Genomic DNA, 20,526 nt, shown 5'->3' on the forward strand with positions numbered 1-20,526 from the left:
GGGTTTTCCCCGATGACTCAATAGACCTCTTTCCTCGTGCATGGTGTTATCTCGGCGTGCATGAACTGTCCGTGACTAATAAACTAATTTCATTTGTAAATATCGCGGTTTCTATGATATGAAGACCTGTGTTGGTGTGAATCTTTAACTAAAGAGCGATCTATCGGTTGGTATAAATTTATAAATTATTCTAGAATATTCTAGAAGGATAAAAACAGGCGGCGGCTAATAAATTCGGAGGTAGCTGTTGGGAATCAAGTAATTTATTTCATGGCCTTATTCAGTGCCTCCATTATAGGCCTTTTTATGAACCAGCAAAATCGAAATAGATTAGCTATTTAGATTATATAGCCGATTAGTGTCAATTAGCATAACCGGGTATGTTGGTTGATAAAAACGCCAGGTAGAAATTATTCAATTATGGCCTACTCAGCAGCGACTTCTACCGAGAACACCATATCGGTTGGATTAGATAATCGGCATACTTGCTCGCCGAGCGAGTATGCTGAGTATGCTGAGTATGCTAATCGATTATGATAACCAATGTTCATAAAAATGACGGATTATGACATAATCCATGCTCATAAAAACGTTTTGCATACTCGAATATACTAATCGAGTGTTCATAAAAAGGCCTTATATTGTTCAGCTGGCTACTGGTGCGTATTCAACCCGGCGGTGGAACCTTTCATAATGTAAACCCATTCAACAATAGCGACACAATTGCGGCTTTTCAGAGTTGTTGATATCATTCATACGCGCCATTGAATACGTCACCGGCTGACCACGGTGTACACAAGCATAGACCATTCACCGCAGCTTACTCACACTGTGAACATGCTACCGTGGATTCTCCTCCTGGCGATCTTCGCTGCGCTCCCGCTCCTGCTCCTGTTCCTGCTTCCTGAGGAACGACGTCTTTATGTTTTATGTGTTACTGTTCGTCTCCGTGCTGTCCTGTACTGTTCCGTGTTCATTAATCCGTTCTATTTTTCAGGGATTAATGCGTTTTATTTTTCAGGGCCGATTTCTCTGTCGATTTTCAACGTTTGCTGGAACAAAACTAATCTCCGAAAGCGTCGGCTCTCCTTCGCCGGTCATGTGTCGAGGATGTCAGACAAAGAGTCGGTCAGGAAATGGCTGCCCTCTACACGCGCTCATACGGAACACGAAAACCAGGATGACGAGGCCTTACTCTCCCCACCTATCAACAGAGTGTGCTAGGTGACGTCAATGACGGGCATATCTGTGGGATTGCGCGGGATACAAATGGAGCGGTTATACTGGATTGTCACGCTACTAGCATTCATTGTGTCCTTGTGACCACCCGGATGAGGGATGATTCTACTGTCACGCTCTTTGTTTCTGGTATTCTGAGTCGGCTGAGGGATGATTCTACTGTCACGCTCTTTGATTTCTAGTTTGATTGCTAGTTTTCATTGTGTCCTTGTGATAACCTCGGTCAGTGGATGAAGTCTCTCGTCGGCTTGTGAGTGCTAGTTTCATTGTGTCCTTGTGACAACCTCGGTCAGTGGATGAAGTCTCTTGTCACGCTTTTGAGTGCTAGTTGAGATCCTGAATCTCAACCCGGTCAAGCTGGTTGTACTGCGCTATTTGTGTTTCGTGCAATTTTACAGGTGTGTCAGTTACTGACGTCGCCCAGTACATCCTGCAGTTAGATGGGGAATGTGAGGCGTTGTCATTCTGGTTTTCGCGTTCTGTGTGAGGGCGTGTAGAGGGCAGTATATTCCTGGCTGGCTCATTGTCTGGTGTTCTCGGCATGTGACCGGCGACGGAGAGCTGAAAAGCTTTCGAACATTAGTTTTGTTCCGTACCAGGTTTTCATCGCTCTTCTCTTTTTTTCATTTCAGGACTCCCAAGAAGTTGAAGAAGAAGATGCTAGAAGGCGACTACAGAAGATGCCGAAAAAAATACTGAACTCGGCAATCTTGAAAGTTAAGTTGATACCCACGTACATTAGGATTAATGAAGAAATGTGTGACTACAAAATGTTTTTCTTTTTCTCAATTTCAGCTTCGACGAAACCCAAGAAGACAAAGAAGTACTTCGATTCCGAAAAAAATGATGTAAAATCGACCGACGATCACACAACTATATCTGTACTCCGATTTCCAAAAAAAAATTAGACAAAATTATCTTCAACCTTGTAAACTTTCGGACTACATGAAAAAAAAAAGACCAAATATTGTAAAATTATCGAAAAAAAATTATGTAAAATCGACCGACGATCACACAACTATATCTGTACTTCGATTCCCGCCTGTTTCGCTCCTGGCAGGTGTGTCACGATTGTAAGGGACACCAACTAAAAAAGTCGAACGAGAGCTCATCAACTAAGATCTGCCGATTAGAGAACAGTGCACGGAAGGGGCCAATTTGGATGAAACTCAACCAACCAACTTAGGAGATCCTCCAATAATGAACTCAGCCATCATAAAAGGTAATTTGATATTTGATACGAACTTAGAACATTTTAACTGATACTGAACCGAGCAAACTTGAAATGTAAGTTGATTTTTGGCGAACTGTATGTTTGCCTATGCAAATGGTCTGGAGAAGCAGTTTTCATTGAAAATGAATAGAGTACCGGTGTGTCAGCAAGGCGTAAACATTGGCTGTTGAACCAATAGTGTTGATTTTGGTGTCATGGTTTGGCTTAATGAGTTCTCGAGCCCACAAAAATTTCATAGTGATCGAGTTATAGTAGGGGACTTATTCTTGAAAAACACGTAAAAACCTGCTTTTTAGCACTAAGTAATGGCATGTTTTCATATATGAGAATTTGCATACTTGGAATTGAAAAACAGGGTGGCTTGTAATTTGAAATGACACATAAATTATGATAAATCTGTCTGAAATGTTTTGCTTTTTTCACTTTGTTTCAGCCAAACTACATCTCGGAAAAATTGGCCTGAAGACGACACTCACAAGTAGATGAATACTGATCGACCCATTTGTTGTGGAAAACTGCAGAAGCCCAAATGAGAAGTTGAGGAGCCAGCAATCTCTGCACTACTTTATTGAAGCTCTGTGGCCGGTAGTAGATTTAAATATAGCTAGGCAATGATTGCTTGAATATTTACAATATTAGACGAAATGATCGAGTGAAGTCTCTTAAATATTCTTTGGTCTGATAATTAAAATGTAAATTGGTCAGTTATTGATTAAAAGATTTTCAAAGTATGTATAAGGTAAATTCAATATCTTATGTGACATTTGAAATTTTTCGAATGTACTGTAGATATTTCAGGCCTCATATATATGACTATTATTTAACTGATAATCAAGCTATAGATAGGACAATTTACTAATTAACCAATCGCTTAGGTATAAGCAATCGTTCAATATCTTATAATGTTTGATGAGAAATTCTTCTGGTGTAGATATTTTAGGGCCTCATTTTAGGCTTTACTTTTAGGCAGTTTAGGCTTTTAGGCTTTACTTGTAAAGATATATATCAACTAAATTTTATCATCAGTTTATAGATTTTTTTCACAAACAATATTTTGATACATATGTCATATATAAACATTCAGGCACTTTACAGTATATATTATATGCTGCTTTACCCATTGCATTAATGAATTTCTCCACGGAAAGATGTATAAAATAGTGTCTAGGGCTCTTATCGAGATCTGGTGTAATATATATGGGGAAAAACTATAGACTGCGGGTCTTTTAGAAACTGTGATTAGGTCTCAGCACTTTGACATATCTAGAATAGCCATACTCTGTGCCTTGTTTTGCGCTCTGATTATTGTTTTACTGACAATTATCATATATAGCTAGGAAAAATTTCTCATTAACCAATGGCTTAGATCCACAATTAAGATGAATTCAATATTTCCAAGATCAAAAACTGTTTATACGGTATGTAGTACAGGTCCATAATATAAATGTCGTAAAACTGAAAATTTAAATATAGCTGATATATGTATGAGCACATCTGAATCAGTCTCATCGACTGATCAGTATTGACATCTCCAACTGCCGTGCTTTTGGCAACTGGTCATGTTCTTTAATATTGCCAAAATTTACCTAAACCTAACTGATTCATCTAAAAGCCATACTGTGTGTCAAGTTATGCATAATAGATATTTTTTAACTGACAATTAGAATCAAAGGTGAATAACTCATTAATGTATTACTATAAGATATCTACGATAAGGTAAATTCAATATGTTATGTGATATTGTTTTTAAATTAAGGTCCATGGACATTTAAAATGTAGCTGATACATGTGTATCTGAGCACATTTATTTATCTGTATTTAAGTGAACTTATTGTGTCTTCATACAGCTGTATTAGTTTTGATACATATTGCCAAAATCATTTCACGCAGATTTACTTCCGATCGAAGGGAGATAAAACAAATCTGTACCAACATTCCTGAATTTGGAACGGAGAATATTTCAATTTCACTGTGTATGTCAGATTGAGAGCCTTATTCTGACAGGATATCCTAAACTTAGGTCTTATTCCTCTTGCTAATAGCTCTCTTTTACTAACCCCTCTCCTTCAAACTATTTTCTAGCATCATGTCTTGCACCGCACCAGGGAGGTCTGGTCATTACAAGGTCTTTCGGTCCATATACACAGTGTACTACTATAAAAGGGAAATGAAGATTATGTAGCAATTCAGCTTTAAGGGAATTTCTAATTTACCACTAAAAATTTGCTTTTATCTTAATTTCTGATGAATTCAAATAATGATGAATTCACGACATCTGAAATTCTGCTCATGTAGATTTTCAGGCTCCATGTTCAACTGACAATTAAAATGTAGCTAGTATGATTACTAATTAACGGATCGCTTAGATATCTAGAAGATCAATTGAAATTAACTAAATGTAAGGAATATAAGTGAAAATTAGAAAATAGTGCAGTCGATGAGACGACTGTATCGTGCAATGTCACCTGTGTCATAACTGGGCCACATGTGTGTGGGATCTGTTGAATCAGTTAGGTTTTGGGGAATTCTGGATTCGTCAAACTAGATATCAAAGCTCTAATGCAAAATTAGCATTATGAAATAGTGATTAATCGAAACCAGATCTGAAATTCTAGTCGTGTAGAAATATCAAGCCCCGTATAAAATATTGTCAGAGACAATTTCAATTATAGCTAGGAAATTAATTAGGTTATGATTAGGTTATGTGATTAGGTATCTAAGATGAAGATTAATTCAGCATCTTCATATAAGGTAAAAGTGCTCAAATCTTAACCGTAGGGGTTGATAAGAAAACTGTATAATCTAATTGATCTTATATGTGAATTGACACGTTAATTATGATCAGTGATATTCGAAAGGATTTTCTGCTCACAAGATTCTGCTCTTTTTTTAGCTAAACTACTAATCGACTAGTCATAAAATGTACAAAATGATCTTCAACCTTGTAAGATAGATATCCAAAATCTCGATGTATAAAAATAGGCAGAAAAAAAGTTAACCCCAATCAGTCGCTTTCTGACTGGTTGGAAGATTGTTTGAATGAACTGGAACCAAATTTCGCAATTATGTGCTTGGATTTAAAGAAAGAAAATTCTGTAAACTCGACTGCCGATCACACAACTATATCTGTACTTCCATTTCCGATTATGAAAAAAAACCGCCTGTTTCGCTCCCGGCAGGTGTGGTGTGTAAGGGACACCAACTCAAATCAATCAAACGAAATCTACCGATTGTCCGCAGAAGAATCAAACCAACTCGTCACCAATACTGAACCCAGCAATCTTGAAATGTAAGTATAATTTGATGGAAATTATTATGATAAATTCTAAATGAAATATTTTGTCATTACAGGACATCTTTTATTGCAGCTAAATTTCAGCTATCAAGAAGAACCAAGCTTGAGATCCACTACTCGTCCAAATCGACCAACTTGAACAGCACACAGGCAACTAGAATCCGAACTCATTAACCAATCAACTAATAAGATAATCGCCGATAATGAAACCAGCCATCATAAAAGGTAACTTGATATCAATGGAATTATTACAATTAATTCTTATTGAAATATTTTGTCATTACAGGATATCTTCTTGTAATCATTGCAGCTAAATTTCAACTATGAGAAAAAACCCAGCTTGAGAACAACTACTCGCTCAAAATCGACCAACTTGAACAGTGCACCGATGGGGTCAACAGAATCGAACTCATTAACGCACAAACTTTAGATGATCCACACCGATAACGAACCAAGCAATCATAAAAGGTAACTTAATATACATGAAATTATTACGATTAATTCTTATTGAAATATTTGGTCATTACAGGATATCTTCTTTTATTCATTGCAGCTAAATTTCAACTATAAGAAGAAACCCAGCTTGAGATCAGCTACTCGTCCAAAATCTACCAACTGGAACAGTGCACAGCCAACTAGGATCGAACTCATTAACCAATCAACTAATAAGATAATTGCCGATAATGAAACCAGCAATCATAAAAGGTAACTTGATATACATGGAATTATTACGATTAATTCTTATTGAAATATTTTGTCATTACAGGATATCTTCTTTTAATTATTGCAGCTAAATTTCAACTATGCGAAAAAACCCAGCTTGAGATCAACTACTCGTCAAAAATCGACCAACTTGAACAGCGAACAGATGAGGCCAACAGAATCAAACTCATTAACCCACCAATGATCAACACCGATAACGAACCAAGCAATCATAAAAGGTATCTTGATATACATGAAATTATTACGATTAATTCTTATTGAAATATTTGGTCATTACAGGATATCTTCTTTTATTCATTGCAGCTAAATTTCAACTATAAGAAGAAACCCAGCTTGAGATCAGCTACTCGTCCAAAATCTACCAACTGGAACAGTGCACAGCCAACTAGGATCGAACTCATTAACCAATCAACTAATAAGATAATTGCCGATGATGAAACCAGCAATCATAAAAGGTAACTTGATATACATGGAATTATTACGATTAATTCTTATTGAAATATTTTGTCATTACAGGATATCTTCTTTTAATTATTGCAGCTAAATTTCAACTATGCGAAAAAACCCAGCTTGATATCAACTACTCGTCAAAAATCGACCAACTTGAACAGCGAACAGATGAGGCCAACTGTATCAAACTCATTAACCCACCAATGATCAACACCGATAACGAACCAAGCAATCATAAAAGGTATCTTGATATACATGAAATTATTACGATTAATTCTTATTGAAATATTTTGTCATTACAGGATATCTTCTTTTAATTATTGCAGCTAAATATCAACTATGAGAAAAAACCCAGCTTGAGATCAACTACTCATCAGAAAATCTACAAGTAGATGAATACTGATTGACCCATTTGCTGATGAAAACTGCAGAAGCCCAGATTAGAAGTTGAGGAGCCATCGACGGATTAATCACTCAACGATGGATTCTTCTACAAACGGTGGTTGATTTCTATAAAATATTTTATCAGGAGCAGCAGAGACTATAGTGAATCTTATAAACACTGATTCGAGCGACAAAGCTAATGGATTATCTCATAAACACTGATTCAGGATAAGCACTGCTTTAAAAGCAGCAAAGACAATAGTGTATCTTATAGACACTGAGATCCAGGAGCGGCAAAGACAATAGCGGATTTCTGTCGTAAAGTATTGATTTTTTTACTTATCACTTTTTTTCAAACCAGTCTGATATAGTGTTTTAAAGGAAATTATTTTATCATGTTTAATGCAATGTGAGAGTCTAATAAAAGCTAAGTTCCATTAATTCACGATATTGGTATTCGATCTTGGTTGATAGAGAAGTCAAGTTAGGTTAGTCACTAGGGGTAAATGGTCGCGTCGAGCGCCTTGTTTGGGCTCGCAAGTCTGTTGAGTTAACTCCTAAACTGAGATATAGTTTCAACATGATATTGTGAGTTTAATCTTTAAACTTTACCATAGTTAAACATAGTCATTTATGGCCATTTGTCCGTGTAGGTATCACGTAGTTAGGAAACATAGAACATAACGTTAGGCCAGTGTTGATGTACAAATATTAAGTATTTGCTGAATTGTAGATGTACTTATTTGATGGATATATATTTTCGAAGGCCCATGTAACTGATTTCACAATTGAATCGTATATGTCGATTTTCACATCAAGTTTTGACTCTGAGCCTCCATCAATCTGTTTGATGATCATAGCTGCAAATTTGAAATCGAAAGCTTTATTTGAAAAGAGACCATTATTTACATTTGAGAGGTAAAGCTAGGAATAACAAAGCATAAAGTTATAGCTAGGAATAATTTTGAACGTTTTAACATTGTTTATAGCTGTTTGAACTTCTTTTATTGTAATGGGTAAATCCATATCACGAGATGGCTCTCGTGAATAATCACTTAGCTTCAAATTGGGTGTATAATGATTATTAAGGAGTGGCAGTGAATCGGTAGCGCTTTTCTAAAATGGGCCCAGAAACTTTACAGTGAAAAAATGCCTGCAGTTGTAAATAGAGGAGTATGAATAATACATAATACAAACTACAAGTACATAAATTGATAGAAAAATAAATAAAAAAAACCAATAAATGATAAGTAGTAAATTATACAAAATACAAGTACATACATTAATAGATAATATTAAAAAATAGATAAAAATAATAAACAACAATAGAAACAAACAACAAATTAATATTCTATTTACATGAAAAGGCATTTTTTCAAATATTTATCAACAAGGTTATTCATTTATCGAACAACCTTCCTAAGTATAGCGAAAACCCGAGATCTTTTCTGTTGTTACTCAAAGCATTCTATCGGACTCGGTTATTGTAATGAACAAAACAAATAACCATAAACCTTAACTAAATCGAACACACTTAAAGAAAATAACTGATATGATAGAATGCTTTGAATAACTATGATGAATGATCAACCGTCCTATGAACTAGCCGCGCTCAATCACTGCTGTGACCGTTGATTGTTATACTGGGGTAGACTTACAATCTAAAATCTGGTACATACATTTTACTTTTTAGAAATAATGTAAAACAGCTATAAACTTAAGTTATTGATGTTATTGATTATGTTGATGTTTGATGTTTTCGAAGCTGCCAGAAAAAAACACCAGAATACTTAGTATTTAATGCCAAGGTGCTTGGACATTTTTAAGTCAGGGCAAAGTAGGCAAAATTCTAGTTTCCTAGTGAAAGTAATGATTAGTTGATACTAAGAGTTCCAGAGTGAATCTGAATGTTCCATCTCTAGTTTTAATTATCTATGTTGGACGGTGGACGAGTGATTGTGATAACCTACATGCCCTCTTCATCTTAACAAATCTTAATGAATCTTAACTGAATTGTAGCAAAGAAATTAGTTATTAGTAATTGCCCTAGCTCTATTCAAATTGGCAGTTGAACAATATTTATATACTCGATTCATATACTCTTGCTGAATGCATAGAAGAGAATACCTCCAAAATACTTTGCATTAAATGTAACATTTGAGAAAATAACCAATTTGATAATGTCTTGAAACCTCTTAAAGACAAGGCAAAGGTGGCAAAACTAGCTATCTTGTAAAATAATGTTAATGAAAATTAAATCATAAACTGTTTAATTAAACTTATTTTAAGCTTTCGAGATTGTGGTTTTATCTCCGGTTATAATGTTTTTATGTTGGAGACTTTTTTGGAATACAGGTCACGTTTTTGTAAATGACTGAGATTGAATTTGTGGTTTTATCTCCGGTTATAATGTTTTTATGTTGGAGACTTTTTTGAAATACAGGTCACGTTTTCGTAAATGACCGAGGCACTTCCTCCAGTACATGAATACCTGTCATTTAGGTATAATTGTTGTTGTGGAGATAAACTGTGGAGATGACATTTCATGTCAATTGTTCATAAAACATTTGATTTATTAAGGTCCTATCGAATAAAGTTGAGCTTTTTCTTGATAAATGAGATGTCCTCAATCGATGTCATTTGAAAAGTTGACATGATAGATTCATATTTCATGAAATATAACATAGTGTCAGTTATATTGACCTCATGAATTGTCAACTTCATAATCTTCAACTAGTCCAATTTTTCGGTTTTTAATGGATCAAAGTTTATAATTCTTTGTGTATTTTTGTTATTTTCCTATTGATGCAAATTGTATGAATCAGCTGTAGCGGAAATGTATCGTAGATAAAGACTTCTAAATACTTTACACTTGTAACTTTGTTTGAGGTTAGTACAATTTCATACGTAGTAATAAAAATAAAATTACTATCAAAATTTGAGAAAATAAGCTAAAAGTTAATAATATGATATATATGTGAAAATTAGTAAAATGATGTAAGAATTATTGATTACTTAATCCTACGCTTTCGAGAGTATTTGGCCAGGTTTATCTCTGGTTTTAGTGCGGGGAGCAATGGACTCACGGTTTAAGAGTCCATGGTTGTGGGCCATAAACGTTTCTGTTTTAGAGTCTATGGTCGGACCATGGGCGTATAAAATCTCGTTTATAGTTTATACGCCTATGGTGGTTGGACTAGTTGTTTTTGAAAGTCCGTGTTTGAGGAGCTTACGTTATAATTCCTCGAGCACGAACCTGGCATTTTGTATATTTGTTGTATGGGAATAAATATGATTTTGAAATTTGTCATTCGTTTAGTTAAACAACAAGTGTTACTAAAACGAAGCACTGCTAAAAACGAAAACTGTATGCACCCGAGGAAACGGACCAGGCAATTTACGTTTCCGACAGAGGTGGTACAGAGCGCTCCAAGTGATGATTTCGAGTCGGACTTCTTTTTAGTCATGCATAGTTCTAATACCCCAAAGTGCATAGGTCTTCGTTAGTAGTAGCGCATAGTTTTTAGTAACACCCCCATTTCACATCTTCACCCGTCAAGGGATTCGGAGAACAGCCTGAGCGTGTAGTGGGTTCGAATCCCTTGACGGATGATGATGGGGTGTTACTACTAAAAATTATGCGCAACAGTGCCAGTAATGAAATCATGCAACCTGAGGCCAGGGGGCTGGTGAAAGCGAGTTCGGGAGTGATACCGGACCCCTGGCAAGCGAGGATGTCCTGACTGCGAATGCAGGTGATTTCCCAAACTTGGTGGCAGCACCATACGGTCCACAAGCGGGATTCCTGTAAACTAAAATCAGACTGGTTACCGATCTCTGGGACAGTCAACCAGTCTAGACTAAAATCAATTGAAGGAAGGTGGCAGCACAGCATAGTCCATAATAAACGCAAATGTACTATATTGAACAAGAAGTCGACGCGAGCGGGTTCGCACTGGGGCGTTGCTCTGAGTTTTTGAACTGGTAAGCGATCTAAAATCATTTATTGCAAAGAATCACAATATCTACTGCTATAAGTTCCGAGTTTCAATAATATTTTGAAATTCAAACGCTTAGTTTATTTGATACTGAAGTTGAAATACTACCGGGGTCAGTGTTGGTATTATTATGTAGCGAGTGGTGCTTCGATCGTGTCCATTGAACCGCATTATGACAAACTCAGCTCATATTGTGTCCTGTTATTGTCCTCGGTCTTTGAAATGTATTACGTGATCGATTTGAATTGAACTAGCAGGTGCTGGAAAGAAAACTTATGATGCCCAAGTTCATTCTATTTTCTAGAAGCTGGCCCGTAGCCTGGACCCTCCAGGGGCTTGGGGGTGCGATGTAAACTACAAGTGGACCTATCTTCAGTAAATCTTCAGTAGCGGCGAAGCTCACAGTTTTGATGCGAGGTCAGTTCTTATTTGGTTTCAATATTTGGTACTCTGATCGGAAAACATCAAAACAATGAATATGAAATATGAAAATGACATGTCAGTATTTACAATGAGACACAGTCTCGCATACGTCTTGGTTGCCGGGTAGCAAATAGATCGACCGGTTTTTCTTAAGAACAATTTTTTCATTGGTAAAATTGCGAACATTTTCTTTCGTAGGGGGAGGGCGCCTAACTAATATAGCCGCAAGGCAGCTATATCGGGTTATCTATTTTAAAAATGATTATGTCAGAATGGAAAATGTTTTGTTTTCTAGAAGGGAATTAAAATGACGGATCAAATTAGTATGACATCATAACTATGAGGTGGTTTTATAACAGAAATGATAAATATGGTAGCAAAGCAGCTATATCCGATAACCTATTTGTTAACATGTACATGCCACATACTAGGAAATTTCTATTGTATCTGTTCTGTTTCCTAGACGAGAATTAATGATGCATTCACTAAGTTTGATTTTTTTTCTCGCGTCATGCAACGATAAGGTAGTTTCAGAACGAAAATGATAATAGACTGATAAAACTGAAATGCTGTAAGAAACGATGTGCGTTCGGGCCATGTGGCACCATGATCTAATCGGTTTGGCTTTAAGAACCATGGAAACTATGCGCGTTACTCACTTAACCAGAAGATGTCTGTTTCAGTAATTTCGACCGCTTCGATCGCCGCGCTGTTTGTACTGGGGGTGACTTACCCCTCGGTTTGCTCGGGGTATAACACGCCGGCACCACGAGGAACGCGACGAACACCGGGAACACCAGGAACACCGGGAACACCAGGAACACCAGGGACACCTGGGACACCTGATGGTGAGATAATTCTGTAAGTTTGTTTTTAAGCAGAAAAATTTAATTTGCGAAAATCTTTTTAGTCAAATTGTTCAAGGCCTATTTATTTTTGGTAGAATCTTTTTTTCCGATTCTTGATTGAAATGTCCTGCCTATTTTGTGTCCCATTCAAACCCAACAGCCACACCTGCCAGGAACTGAAATTGGGGGTTTGATTTTGAAATAAGTAATGGAGTGCAGATCTAGTTGTGTGACTTGCGAGGACGTCGGGTGGCCTAAAGTTCAGTCAGTTGTTCATACCTGATATGAGTCTTAATAGGACCAGGGCCCGGTTTCAGGAACAAGTTCAAGCTTATGGCGGTTGAATTTGAATTGTTGTCCTCATTGAAAACATGAAGCAACCAATGGCAATTACAGCAAAAATTTGAGTTAAAATTTTTCATGAAACTGGGCCCAGGGCTCGGTTTCACAAAAGATTTAAACTCAAATTATTGGTATAATTGCCATTGGTTACTTCATGTTTTCAATGAGGACAGCAATTCAAACTTAACCGTTTTAGGCTTAAACTTTCTCGTGAAACTGGGCCCAACACAGATGGGTAGCTGATGATATCGATTTTTAATCCACATTTGCACTGTTATGAACTATTGCCAAAATGTCTCCTTTAAATAATTAATGGGTTGGAATAGAGCGAAGAGACTCAATATGCCTCCTATGTTCCTAGACCTATGTGAACTATGATTTCGATTATTTGAGTAGAACTTCAATTGGAAACATTGATTTATCCAAGAAAATTGATTCCTCTTTTGTCTGAAAAAACGTCATTTTTGGTAATCGTTCAAATGGATTTAAAATCGTCGTTTTAGCTCAACTGCCCGTCCTATATCGGGTATATGTAGGCCTACTACTAAAACTGACGGAGCTCTAGGTCACCCGACGTCCTCTCAAGCAGAGTTGAAATAGACAGCAGTTAACACGAGATCACCGGTTCTAATCCAGGCGGTGCCTTAGTTTTCATTTTCTTCTTGATTTCTGCTTTTTAAAGTGATCATTCAATCGCATTATACGCGTGCATCTCCTCGCACACAGGTCCCCTAGCAGATACCGACGACCACGTGTTGCCCGTCCATTGTTTCATTTAAAAAAAAAAAATCAATGTTTTCAAATCTCAACAAGTGAAGATCAAGTTTGAAAATCAAACAGTAACAGCTTGCATTGTTAGAATTATTGCGAAATTCCTTTTCATACTGGCAGACGGTTCATGATCCCAAGATAAGGCCTTAAATGATTGATCATCGTAACACGTACCTTTGAAGCACAATTCATGCCAATTCTTTTATTTTATTTTCATTTTAGGTTTAAGACCCAATACTTTTTCTTTAAATTCTCACAATTTTCATATAGTCTTAGAAGATTATTCGCCCCGATGTTGTTATCTGTGTATATTTTCTGTGAGATTTCTCTACGAGAAACACAATAGAGCGAGTATAGAAAGGAACATCTAAACATGAGGGAAATATTACCATTTATCTTAGTTGAACATTCTAACCTCGGTGGTGTTGTGCACAAAGATTTCCGATATTTAGGTTATTATGCAAAGCCCAGGGCCCAGTTTCACAAAAAGGATTAAGGCCTAAATCGATTTAAGATAAACTGAATTAATGAAGAAATTAAATCGATTTAAGAGTTAAACCTTTTTGTGAGACTGGGCCCTGAACAAATCGATTTTCTTCAAAAGTAAACCGCACTCAAATTTCTCACAATTATCATAGTTTTACAGGGCATAGCCTATTTCCCAAATGTTGAAATCTCAAATTGTGATTTTTTTTATCAGAAATAATGCTTGCGTTGAAACGAAATAAGCCTTTTTACAGTTTCCAGGCGCCATTTTTTTGGGTACCCGCCGGGTCCGCATTGTTGAATTTTTTGTCCCTATTTTTCTCCGGTTTAATTTTTTTATTTCGTTCATATCTCTGGATTTGATTAAGATAAAAACAAAGTAAAAATATCGATGAACTCGGCTGATAATAAACTTTTTCATGATATCACTCATTTATAAAGTTAATGCAACAATGTGCGCTGGTGAAGTTATAAACATTGATATCGTCTTCCCGATAATTCAACTTGAATTATTGCTCATCCCATTCAAAAGTTCGTAATTCTTACAAATATTAATCTACATTTTTGAAATTTTCAGGACCAATAGCCATCTATATGTGGTCTTATATACCTTTTACCGTTTTCAATTATCTTTATTAGTTTTTAAGTAATTGCGAGTCAAACTTCCAAAACACGTTTTCCCGGGTCCCCTGGGTGCATCTTTATATCAGGAAATTTCACAATTTCACCGGTCCCTACTTTGTTGAAAATCAATTTATTAAGTAACCATGGAAATAAGGGCACCTAGGTTTTTGAAAAATGGTTATTAAAGATATATATTCTCTAGGATTTGTCAAAATAAACAAAATAACCCAGGTGTTGCTTTAACCAGCTACCTAGGTTCACAACAGATCATTTTGTCCAACGTGTTTCATTCGATTCCAAAACTGCACGTACGGGTATACGATTGCAAATGTGAAAGTCAGACATTATGTGGCACATGTATGAGGACCACAGTCTCAATGCTGCGTCGCATTGCCGTCGCAAATTTGCATGGCTACTCACGTGAAGTGGGCTAATACAGACCTTGTGTGATCAAAACTGACTTGGAATTCGTGCCAAATCTCAAAACAACTATCAAACACACGAGATCAATTTTGACAGAAAGTAAACGAAAGTTATGTTCCTTACTAATATATTCCAAAGTTCCAATCTTTCCAACACAATCGACTAAGCCAAATATATTCAAATTCAATTTGAAACACCTTCCAGCTCTTGTCACGATCAGTAATAAAGATCGAACATCGAACATTCTCAAAAAAGCAAAGCCGATCCAACGGTTTGCAAGCGTCAAGTTTGACACGGCCGTGGCTGCCTCCATTTGTGTGGAGCTGCTGCTGAAAATTCAAAAATGTAAATCGGGTACCGGTATTTAACCGAGGACCGAGTGCTCGCCATTACACCATGGTATTTCTGATGGTTAACTTTTGAGCAACTGGCTCCAGAATCACCAGCCAACGGCCATATTTCATTGATGCAATGTACTGTGAAACGATATAATATAGACGGGAGATCAATGAAACTTAAATGCCTGACACTAAGACTTATTTCGACTTTTTTGACTATCTTAGATGATTGGGAGAGGGGTCCAAAAATAAGGACATTTTCCGTGGTTTAAGGCTGTGAGTAGGGTGCCCCTCGGCGTTGAAACAAATACATCCAAAACAATTTAATTTGCAAGAGGATGAGTGTTAGATTTGTAAGTTTTATGCGATCACTGTCTTGACAAAGATGGTAATCTTAATGGGAAGGAGCAGGGGTCCGGACTACCGACCCTCCAAACCCGTAGTCTGTCCCTGTGTTACTAGAAATATATCTCTATTTACCATTTTTTTCAAATAACTAGGTGCCCTTGTTTCCATAGTTACTGAAAATTTTGATTTTAACAATGTAGGACCGGTTAAATTGGCAAATTTCTTGATATAAATATGCACACATGATACTCTAGAAAACTTGTTTTGGAAGTTTGACTCGCAATTACTTAAAAACTAATAAAGATAATTGAAAACGGTAAAAGGTATATAAGACCACATATAGATGGCTATTGATCCTGAAAATTTCAAAAATGTAGATTAATATTTGTAAGAATTACGAACTTTTGAATGAGATGAGCAATAATTCAAGTTGAATTATCGGGAAGACGATATCAATGTTTATAACTTCACCAGCGCACATTGTTGCATTAACTTTATAAATGAGTGATATCATAAAAAAGTTTATTATCAGCCGAGTTCATCGATATTTTTACTTTGTTTCTATCTTAATCAAATCCAGAGATATGAACGAAATAAAAAAATTAAACCCGAGAAAAATAGGGACAAAAAATTCAACAATGCGGACTCGGCGGGTACCCAAAAAAATGGCGCCTGGAAACTGTAAAAAGGCTTATTAGAGCAAATTATTGCCAATTTTGGTTGACGTCAGTTAGATCAAGGTGCTGATCTTTTGTTGTCTATATTTTTAGTGGATGCCCGACTGGATACGACATGGACCTCGATAATATCGAATTTCTTTACGAAGAATGCGAAATAGTACAACACGAAGTTAAGCCGTTTTGTTACACCGCTTCCAATTGTCCCGATGGTAACAAATCATACATAAATTAGAATATTTTAACATAAATTAACATATAATCACTGCTGAGGTGTTTACCGAGCCACAATAGCTGAGCTCCGGTCGGATTCATAATCATTATCATCTGATTCTGTGTAAATGGTTTGAACAGTCGTTTCTTCGAACGGAAGTTACAACCATATTGCGCTGGGTTCGAATCCCAGTTTTTACTTCAGCAAAAAAAATTCTTTGTTGGTTCGAATCCTTTTTATTCATTGGTAGAGGTTATCTAATTTTGTTAGTCATCTTCGTTTTCTGAAATTCAAGAATGTGAAGAAAAAGATGGAACCAAACACGACATCGGTTCTTCGTGGAAGAGATGCTCGGATAAAGATGGCGCCCGCTCAGTGTGCACGTGCACCCGCGATATACAGCAAGATTACTGGTTTGAGCTTAAACCTCTGACAGGAGTCCCGTTCCCGGCATTCGCGCGCTGTGATCTTTTAGGTAAGCAAAATACGTGGAAAAAGAGTGGAAAGTGGATCCACACTTACTACGAGTGGAATCCACTGTTTTCGCATTGAATGTCCTACTAGATAAGATAAGATATTTATTTCACTCCAACCATGGAGGCAAGATTATTGTATACAAAATATGAAATATAAAGATTGACAAAACATGAACAGAATTACTATATACATACAGACAAACTGCACACTAGTGACATCTGGTGGATCCTCACATACCTTCACCCTTCTCCGTCGCTCTACGATCCTAATGTCTATTTCAACCTGACTTGAGAGCATTCCGGGTGGCCTAGCTCGCTCATTTTTGGTAGTACATACCTGAAAAAGGTCTTAGTAGGACCAGAAAGGACTGGCAGTCGACCTAAATCATCATTTTTTAATCCATTTGAAACTTCTCCATGCCAACCAACTGAAGTTTGATACGTAGGCATGGAAACATATTGTTAAACTTTCAAATCATGGAGTCACTTCTCTTCATTTAACCCCTTTCAGTGAAGACTTTTTGGATATCCTTCAATACAGTTTCAAATGGATTAAAAACGGATGTTTAAGGTCGACTGCCTGTCCTTTCTGGTCCTACTAAGACCTTTTTCAGGAATGCTCTCAAGGCAGATTGAAATTTCACCCAGCACTGGCAGTGGTTGTCTCCACCAGTGATCTCCGTCGCTCTACGATCCTAGTGTAACCATCAGACACTAAGATTCTGGGTGAAGTTGAAATAGACATTAGTACATCAGACACTAAGGTTCTTGGTAAATACATGCGACGCGTAGAAACCTGTTGAGCCCTGCTGATAATTTGATTAAATCACGAAAGAAAATGATTCTGAATGCTATTTTTTCAATCATGTATTTTTAAGGATGTCGAGGATTCAAAAATGAATTCTTGGAGCCGTACGAAACCTACATAACAGACAGTGGTACGAAATGTCGATGCATCGAAGGTTCCGACCCGTGGCTGCGAGACGCGCCCGCAACGCTCTACTATTTATCCTGCGACCCGGAGCACCAAGAATCGTCCGGCCCCAAATAAGTAATTTCCGCAAAAGAGGGATTCAGAAAAATACGGAGATGAATAAAATCAATTCGAAATTTATTTAAAACCTCTTGAAATACGATGCCTAAAATGAATTCAATAGAATTTTATTGATCTATCGACTAAATAAAACGAATACGATACGACTATAGAAGTATAATCTTTTCAAATATTCTGTTATCAAATTCATTTCTTAGGGCCTTCAGGACATCTGGATCCACGGTTCTCGATTATTGAATTAAATTGTCGCTTCAAACCATCGAACCAGAAGAGAACTTATCAAATTATGTGATTCCATTTAACGAAATGATAATAACGATACTCAAAAATATTCATAATAATAGTAATTGTCATTTGAATAACGTAGGTATCCTAACCTGAGGAAGTTCGGATAAGCTCCAATTTGGTAGTATTACCCCCCAGCCTTTAATTCTATTTCATGATGTATCAGTCATCTCTCCCTGGGGAGAAGTAACATCCGAGCAGCTGCTAGACACTCAGGAGTCGTCTATCAGGGCAGCTACCCATTTACTCCTGGGTGGCGAGAGGCAATGAGGATGTGTCTCGCCCGCGGACGGGATTCGAACCCACGACCTGGCTAAGCAGAGAGTCGAACGCTCTAACCACTCGCCCACACCGCTCGCCCACACCGCTCGCCCACACCGCTCGCCCACACCGCTCGCCCACACCGCTCGCCCACACCGCTCGCCCACACCGCTCGCCCACACCGCTCGCCCACACCGCTCGCCCACACCGCTCGCCCACACCGCTCGCCCACACCGCTCGCCCACACCGCTCGCCCACACCGCTCGCCCACACCGCTCGCCCACACCGCTCGCCCACACCGCTCGCCCACACCGCTCGCCCACACCGCTCGCCCACACCGCTCGCCCACACCGCATGGTCATGCTGACGCCGAAATTCGCTTTTTAGACTCCATATATATTAGCAATCCATATATTATCACAACACCTCGCCTGCCATACGTGGAATCCTCTATTGCCACTGTAGCACTGCGGATACCCATTATGATGTCACAAAGGCAAAACATGTTTTATCTTCTAGAAGTGACTCAAATGATGCAGTCGATACTTTCTTTGCATCATAACAATAAGGTTGTTTTAGAACAGAAAAAAACTAATATAGCAGCAAAGCAGCTATATCGGGTTATCTATTTGAAAATAAAAGGAAAGGAAAATGTTTTATTTTCTAGAAGGGAATTAAAATGATGGATCAAATTAGAATAACATCATAACTATGAGGAGGTTTTATAACAGAAATGATAAATATGGTAGCAAAGCAGCTATATCCGATAATCTACTTGAAAACATGTACATGCCACATACTAGGAAATGTCTATTGTTAGTATCTGTTCTATAATCTAGAGGAGACTTGTGTTCAATAAGTTTGATATATTTTTCTTGCGTCATGTGACGACATCAAGGTCGTTTCGTAACAAAAGAAATGATGATAGACTGATCATCTAAATATGAAAGAAACGATGTGGGCGCGGGCCATGCGGCACCAAGTGATCTAATCAGGGGCTGGCTATAAGAGCCCTGACAACAAGGTGCGTTACTCATTACTTCACCAGAAGATGTCTGTTTCAGTAATTTCGACCGCTTCGATCGTCGCGCTGTTTGTACTGGGGGTGACATACCCCTCGGTTTGCTCGGGGTTTTACACGCCGGGAACACCAGGGACACCACCGCCTGGTGGTGAGATGATTCAAAACATCAAAACAATGCCATATGAAATATGAAAATGACATATTAGTATTTACAATGAGACACAGTCTCGCATACGACCGGTTTTTCTTAAGAACAATTTTTTTCATTGGTAAAATTGCGAACATTTTCTTTCGTAGGGGGAGGGTGCAACAGCACCCGACGCATCCCACTGTCTGCGGGCCTGAGAAGCGACTTTAACTCATATAGCCGCAGCAATATCGGGTTATCTATTTTGAAAATGATTATGTCAGAATGGAAAATGGTTTGTTTTTTAGAAGGGAATTCAAACGACGGATCAAATTAGTATGACATCATAACTATGAGGTAGTTTTATAACAGAAATGATAAATATGGTAGCGAGGCAGCTATATCCGATAACCTATTTGAAAGCATGTACGCGCTGCATACTAGGACATTTCTATTGTATCTCTTCTGTTTTCTGGACGAGA

General features: G+C 37.5%; 1 protein-coding gene across 3 annotated transcripts; it reads left to right on the forward strand.

The window, feature by feature from the left end:
* Window positions 1-1,168: 1,168 nt before the first annotated feature.
* Window positions 1,169-18,488, forward strand: LOC141910641 (uncharacterized). 3 transcript variants are annotated; one of them, XM_074801341.1, is made up of 15 exons: window positions 1,169-2,461; window positions 2,907-3,058; window positions 5,653-5,762; window positions 5,842-5,993; window positions 6,079-6,236; window positions 6,322-6,473; window positions 6,559-6,709; window positions 6,795-6,946; window positions 7,032-7,182; window positions 7,268-11,309; window positions 11,628-11,740; window positions 12,430-12,607; window positions 16,697-16,815; window positions 17,113-17,292; window positions 18,172-18,488. In XM_074801341.1, the coding sequence occupies exons 11-15, from the start codon at window positions 11,734-11,736 to the stop codon at window positions 18,342-18,344; spliced, it is 657 nt and encodes a 218-aa protein (XP_074657442.1). In that variant the 5' UTR covers window positions 1,169-2,461; window positions 2,907-3,058; window positions 5,653-5,762; window positions 5,842-5,993; window positions 6,079-6,236; window positions 6,322-6,473; window positions 6,559-6,709; window positions 6,795-6,946; window positions 7,032-7,182; window positions 7,268-11,309; window positions 11,628-11,733; the 3' UTR covers window positions 18,345-18,488. The 3 variants fall into 3 exon arrangements, with proteins under 3 accessions (XP_074657442.1, XP_074657444.1, XP_074657441.1); XM_074801343.1 differs by lacking the exon at window positions 5,653-5,762 and having other exon boundaries at window positions 5,853-5,993; XM_074801340.1 differs by lacking the exons at window positions 1,169-2,461; window positions 2,907-3,058 and having other exon boundaries at window positions 3,102-5,762.
* Window positions 18,489-20,526: the final 2,038 nt, after the last annotated feature.

This window comes from Tubulanus polymorphus, chromosome 9, assembly GCF_964204645.1.
Source record: "Tubulanus polymorphus chromosome 9, tnTubPoly1.2, whole genome shotgun sequence".
Taxonomy (NCBI): Eukaryota; Metazoa; Nemertea; class Palaeonemertea; order Tubulaniformes; family Tubulanidae; genus Tubulanus; species Tubulanus polymorphus.

Bases quoted from the DNA above. Each gene is read 5' to 3' on its own strand.
- LOC141910641 (XM_074801341.1), top strand. The intron at 12,608-16,696 runs GTAAGTTTGTTT...CTATATTTTTAG, and splicing joins CCTGATGGTGAGATAATTCT to TGGATGCCCGACTGGATACG. The intron at 17,293-18,171 runs GTAAGCAAAATA...TGTATTTTTAAG, and splicing joins CGCGCGCTGTGATCTTTTAG to GATGTCGAGGATTCAAAAAT.